Source organism: Mastomys coucha, unplaced genomic scaffold (assembly GCF_008632895.1).
Source record: "Mastomys coucha isolate ucsf_1 unplaced genomic scaffold, UCSF_Mcou_1 pScaffold1, whole genome shotgun sequence".
NCBI classification, from domain to species: Eukaryota; Metazoa; Chordata; class Mammalia; order Rodentia; family Muridae; genus Mastomys; species Mastomys coucha.
The window spans coordinates 31,393,266-31,399,841 of NW_022196891.1; the positions used below are offsets into that span (position 1 = coordinate 31,393,266).

Genomic DNA, 6,576 nt, shown 5'->3' on the forward strand with positions numbered 1-6,576 from the left:
TGACACCTGCCAGCTCTTTGGGTGGACCTGGGACCTGTTTTGCAGGAAGCATAATCAACCTTCCCAGTTCTCCCCAGTAGCGCACAGCTTGTCCAGGCCCTGCAACTGCCAAACAGCCCCTGACCTACACATGATTATATGTATCACAAAGTTCACAGCTAACTTGTGTTCTCTGTCTTAGTTCGGGTTGAGGCTTGGAACTACATAAATATGTTTAAACAGACATACACTCTGGAAATTATAAATGCACAAAAGCAGAGACCTCATAAATGCCAGGTGATGGGGGAACTGGCTGGGTCACTGTAGTGGTCTAGCCTCACCCAGGCATCAGTGTGGCAAAGGAATAGATGGCCATCACAGTCACTCTTCCCAGTACTTCACAAGTGACTCAAACACTTCAACAGAGGGGTCACTGTGCAGGCTTGCCAACTCTGCCACCAGACCCTCCCTCTGCACTGACCTTGGAGCTAGGACTATCAGCTCTGTTGGAAGAGGGACAAGACTTTGTTATGCAGTGTTTGGGTTATAGTGATGACAGAAAGGTTCCAGGAATCAGAGCAGTCTCTCGTACTTCATACACAGCGAGCGAGGACAGAAGTGAGAGATTAGTGGGGCCATGGTCTGGGAGTGAACCAGCAAGAAAATGAAAGTAGCATGAGAGAAACAGTAAAAAGGAAAACCAAGCGGAGGCACACTGCTGATTTCTGAGTTCTTGACCCAGAGAGGAAGAGTGACTACACTGGGGAAAGGCAGGACTGCCAGGTACCTCTGCCAGCTGTAAGCATCCTGGCCGTGGAGGGACAGGCGAGGGAGATCGTAACAGCACACGGAGGGCTTTAAAGACACGAGCAGAAACACAGAAACCCCTGGCAATGTCGTTCATTGGTGCTAACATTGGACCAAAGCTTGCAATACACTCACTGCCATTATATGAAGTGGCCTTTGCCTCCAGGGGACATTACAGCAATCAACTGGGAACTTGTGGACACAGGTAACTCTAGGTGGAAGACTCTGGAAGCTCTCCGTATGGAGGAGGGTGGTAGGAAACATCTGGTGGAATGTTCTGCAGGAAGCAGTCATGAAACAAGCATGGCAAAGAGAAGACGAGGAGGAGGGCAGAGCACAGGGCAAGCTGGCTAGCTTATGTCCAGAGTAAGCAAAGTCGAATCCCAGAAGCAACTTACAGGGGGATGGCTGCTGGGCCCTTCTCATGCAAGGGCCTGAGATAGGAAGGGTAAGGTCTAGCAAGGAAGCAGAAGCTTAGTGGAGGATGCCCCAGTAAAAAGTCAGATTGGATGTGGACATCCCAAGACAAGTGCAGAGCCAGCTCAGCTCACACTGACATGCACACCTGTCAGATCTGGCAAACACTTCTATTCCAATCTGATGGAGTGAAGTTTCTCCTAGGGAGTGGCATACTTACCTTTCTGGGTAGACACCATGACTGCCTCCCAACCACAGAGCCCTCCATACACCTGGGAGGGCCCATCTTATGGACCCATTTCACCCGACCTTTGTGTTTTGTTGGTCTCAGGAAAATAGGCAGTGATGTCACTTTCGGACTTGAGTGCCTACTGAGCTCTGAAGCATGCACAGGGAGTTACCCCTACAAAAGACATCCTATTGATGGATCCAGGAAAGACTGAACTATGTAATATGCATATGCACAAACTGAGCAACTAGTGCAAAGGCCTAAAAGATCCCATATCTGGTAAGATTTCCCAGACTTGACAATTGTACTATTCTCTGACTATCTCATATAAATGTTTTAGTCACCAACCCTCTGGAAAGTTGCTGAGCATACCTGATAGCCTAGTTCTCAAGACCTCGAGAACTAAATAGTTACTTTCTTCAACTCCTTTAGAGCCAGTCACAGAGTTTCACACTGTATTCATAAATTTGAAGCAGGTACAGACAGAACTGAACTGTGGAGTGACTGGGACAGTCTGATGCTCTTCCCCTTAGGCCTGTACAAATTATGTTTAGGGGCAGTACAGTCTGTCTGTAGGCGTTTCTTCTCCACTTGGCTTTGTAGCTGGCAGGAAAGAATGACGGGGACTGAGTGATAAGGTGGATTTCTAACAGTCTCAAAGGCAGCTTACTGACTGGTGTGGGGCCACTTATGATCTGTCTCTATTTGATAATTGATGTATTTCCCCCTTTGTGTGTATGGGCTTTGCTTGCATGTTTGTCTGTGTACTGCATGTATGCAGTACTAGAGATGGCCAGAAAAGGGCACTGGAACCTCTGGGACTAGAGCTGGAGATGGTTGAGAGCCACCAGGTGGGTGTGGAAAATTGAACCCAGATCCTCTGGAAGAGCAGCTGGTACTCTAAACCTCTGAGCCATTTCTCCAACCTCTTAAATTTCTTTTTAAAAGTTTTTGGCAAATGACTTTTGATTAGAAAGAATAAATACTTTCACGTGCAGTAAGCTCTTGAAATATTGAAGAAATGAATTCATGGTCTAGTTTAGAAAACCACAGCTTGAAAGGTTAAGAACACAGAAAGAAACATGCAAACCCAAGAGCACCTGTACTTGCCACTTTAGAATGACAATAGAAATAAGGAAGAACCTGAAGGTGCCGTTTTTTTTTTTTTTTCCTCCCACTTTTGAGTCTTTGTATGGGGCTTACATGAATGGCACAAAGGACGAAGGCCTGCTTATGGGCTTCAGGGCACTTGTGTGTGTGTGTGTGTGTGTGTGTGTGTGTGTGTGTGTGTGTGTGTGAGGGAGAGAGAGAGAGAGAGAGAGAGAGAGAGAGAGACAGAGAGAGAGAGACAGAGAGAGACAGAGAAAGAGAGAGAGAGAGAGAGAGAGAGGAGAGAGAGAGAGAGAGAGTGAGAAAGAGAGAGTGAACATGTGTGTGAGCATGCACGAGAGTGAGCTTCTGCTTGATTTACAAGCTTCAGGTCCTTTCTTTCTGCACACTGCATCTCCTCTCCCTTGGTTTTTTGTTTGTTTTTTTGTTTTTTTGTTTTTTGAGACAGGGTTTCTCTGTGTAGCTCTGGCTGTCCTGGAATTCACTCTGTAGACCAGGCTGGCCTTGAACTCAGAAATCCACCTGCCTCTGTCTCCCAAGTGCTGGGATTAAAGGCATGTGCCACCACTGCCTGGTTCTCCCTTGTTTTTGAGACTGGGTCTCATGTATCCTATGCTGGCCTAGAGCTTTCTGGGATTACATGTATGTACCACCATAGCTGTTTTATGTGGTCCGGAGGACCCAACCCAGGGCTAAGTGCATGCTAAATAATCACTCTACCTACTAAACTATATTCTTAGCCCTTTTTTCTTTCTTCTTATTTTACTTATTTATTTTTTGAGGTTGCTTATTTTCTTTCTTCCTTCCTTCCTTCCTTTGAGACAGGGTCTTATGTAGACAGGCTGGTCTTGAACTCACAGAGATTGTCTCTGCTTCCCAAGTGCTGGAATTACAGGTATATGCCATCATACTCAGACACAGGGTTTTACATGTTTTTAACATATATATTTATTTAATATTAAATCGTGAATGATTAATATATATTTTAATATATATTTAAAAGACTTCAGCATTAACTTATATGTATGAGTATTCTGCCTGCATATATGTATATGCACAATGTATATGTTTGGTGCCCACAGAGGTTAGAAGTTTCCCTGGAACTGGAGTTGCGGAGTATTATAAACATCATGTGGGTGCTGGGAACTGAACCCAGGCCTTCTGCATAAACAGCAAGTGCTCTTAACTATGGAGTCAGCTCTCTAGCGATCCTTACACAGGTAGTACAGACAGTAGCCTAACCGCAGAGCAGAGATGACACAGCTGAGGGTTTCAGGTGGAAGCCCTCATGCATATAGAACTGTATGTGGTGGTTCATGAAGAACTGTTTGGCAATATTAGCATACTACTGTAAGTCAGGTGGGTTTGGAAAATCCAGATGAAAAAATGCAATGTGTTTGTGAGGGTAGTGTTCTACCTCAGAAGAGAATCAAACACTATTTCTACTTCTTGGTATTTTTGAGTCAGTCCAGGAAATGTAAAGAATGTGAGGGATAACTAGTTATTGCTTCAGCTTCTACATGACCATTACTAGTCACACTGTGGGTTGGTGACCAGGAAAGGAGGGGCAGGCTTGGCATTTCCCCTTCACTACAACCATAGGGAGTAACAGGACTGTGAGGAAGGGCTGTGAAAACTGTGTGTGGTGAGGTATCCACAAATAACATTTTAGGCCACGGAAACAACAGCTGTCTCCTGGAAAGCAATCTACTTGCACACCAGAGACCTTACTCACAGGAGGACATTTTGGGATTTGTCTGACACTGCCCCAGGGTTTCTGCCTCCTAGCTACAGAAATCCACGTCCGACTTGGCATTACATATCCACTAAAATAACATTCTTGAGGAAAGGAAGAAGCTGAGCAAGCTGACATGGCTGTGTGGCACTATGGAAGTCAGGGATGAGCTGCTCCAGTGTCTTAGACAGGTGGTTCCCCTAAGCAGCTTCATGTTCGTTCATTCATTCATTTGTTCCCTCCCTCCCTCCCTCCTTCCCTCCTTCCTTCTTCCCTCCTTTCCCTCTCTCCTTCCTTCCTTCCTTCCTTCCTTGCTTCCTTTCCCTCCTTCCTTCCTATAGCAATGGACTGGCACTCAAAATTGCCAACAATCCAGTCAAGACGGTAAGGGAGGTGATGGTTGCTGTCAGTCATCCTCGAGAAGAGGAGGCAGCAAGCCCTCAAGTAGGTCACGTGGAGGTCACGTGGAGGTATGAGTTTGCTCTAGTGGGTGAAGGCCAAGAACTCTGGGATACTGCAGAGGAAATGGCCTAGGACAAGAAATCAATATGCAAACACATTTTCATACTGCTGTAGAATGACTCAGCTGTGTTTCTCCTGTAAGAGCTGTGTGTGGTGAGAAAAGCCTGTGGCCATGCCCAGGCTACACAGAGCTCCCCTAGCAGGGACTCTGCAGAGCTGGGAGAACTTGTCCTAGCTCTTTCACCTAGTCTTCCCAGGGGAAGTCGCTGCTTTGAAAACCTTGGAAGTTCACCTCAGGATTTTTGCCTCCAGCCTGCTGAGAGTCTACCTGTATCCCTATCAGTTGTCTTACAAGAGGCGGCCACAGCAGATGCAGCATGAACTGAGAGAGCCCAAGAGATGGCTGAAGAGAGGTGCTCATTTCCTCACTCCAGCATCTCTTCCTGATGGTGCTCAGTTGGCAGTGACATTTAGAGTGGACAAGCCTAGGCTCAGGTATCTATCTACTTTAGGCAGGCATTCAGACAACAGACACACGCCAAGACAACGATAATGTCTTCTTCATACCTTCATCTCTTCTTCCATTTCCGACATTTTCCGTTCCAGCGCTCGCCTCTCCTATTGAGAAACAAGGAGCTTGTTGAAGAGATAATGGCTAGGGAGCCATCGCAGAGCTTCCTCCCACACGTCACACCATCAGCAACTTCATGGTCTCTGAGTCTGTCTCGACCTTTCTCCATATGTGTACTCTGCCCTGCCACCAGGGGACAGCTATTTCACTGATGATGGTCCTATTACCTAAGTTTTCTATAAGAAAATTAGAAGATACAGGGGCAGCACCCTGCTAACATCCTTTACAACCTAAATTTTTAAAATGCCTGCAAGTAACTAGAACCCTTGCTCTCTGAAACAAAACTCCATCACCTTTAGTAACATTCTACCTAAGTCCCCAGGGGACTACTTCTTCGCTGGTACGGGGTGGATGGTCAGTAGGGAGGCAGGCATCACTGTCTGCAACTTCTCCCTCCCCTGGCTTTCTCTCCAGTTAGTAACTTAGTTTAGCCTGAATTCAAGGTGGAGCCATTAACCCGATGAGACGCCAAGGAGGACTGGTCATAGGCCAAGGGAATGAAACACAGAACTTAGCTTTCCCACAGACAAGAAGAAAGACAGGAACATACTATATATTCAGACTTAGAGTCAGATCAGAGTTAGGGTTCATCTCTAAATCTAACTTGGATTTCCCCAGTTTAAGGATATCAAATTCCAAATATAGACATCTGAGATCAGGTCAGGAATCTGACTAGAACATCCTCTGCCAGAGGGCTGACTGCTTAGGTCCTAAATCATAAGCCCTAGATCAATGGCAAAGAGTCTCGATGAAAGACGTCCTTTAAAAAATATTTATATCTGTGCGCACATGTGTATGTGTGCATGTGCATGTGTCTATGCACATGTGTATCCATAGCATGGTATGTACATGGAGGTCAGAGAACAACCTTTGGGAACCAGTTCTCTTAGATCTAGTAGGCATTTTTATTGTTGAGCCACCTCACAGGCTATTCTCCTTTTGAGACGAGGTTTTGTTATGTAGCTGTGAATGGCCTGGAATGTCTGTCTGACACCATGGAAAAGGCAGAAAGCCCTTAAATCTGTGTGTGCATGTTTACATAACCAAATATCTTATAGCTATGTGTCTGTGTGCAGTTCTGCAGGCAGAAGAATGCATGAGATGACTTCCTAAGGCTCCTTCCCACCCCAAAACTGGTGTGTTCAAAGTAACCAACTATATGGGAAAGCCAAAAGGACTGGTCATCAAATTACTGTCCAGAGTCAG

At 45.8% G+C, this 6,576-nt stretch overlaps 1 protein-coding gene across 9 annotated transcripts in view; it reads right to left on the reverse strand.

Moving 5' to 3' along the window:
• The window catches only part of Ppp1r12b (protein phosphatase 1 regulatory subunit 12B), a 188,583-nt gene that overhangs the window by 11,723 nt on the left and 170,284 nt on the right, over positions 1–6,576 (reverse strand). For all 9 annotated transcript variants that reach the window (XR_004122318.1, XM_031383432.1, XM_031383441.1 and 6 more), the window contains one exon: positions 5,307–5,357. Coding sequence is in view for 8 of the 9 variants with exons in the window: in XM_031383432.1 (XP_031239292.1) it covers positions 5,307–5,357 (51 nt within the window). In the remaining variant the exon portion in view is untranslated. The remainder of the gene's footprint in view (positions 1–5,306; positions 5,358–6,576) is intronic.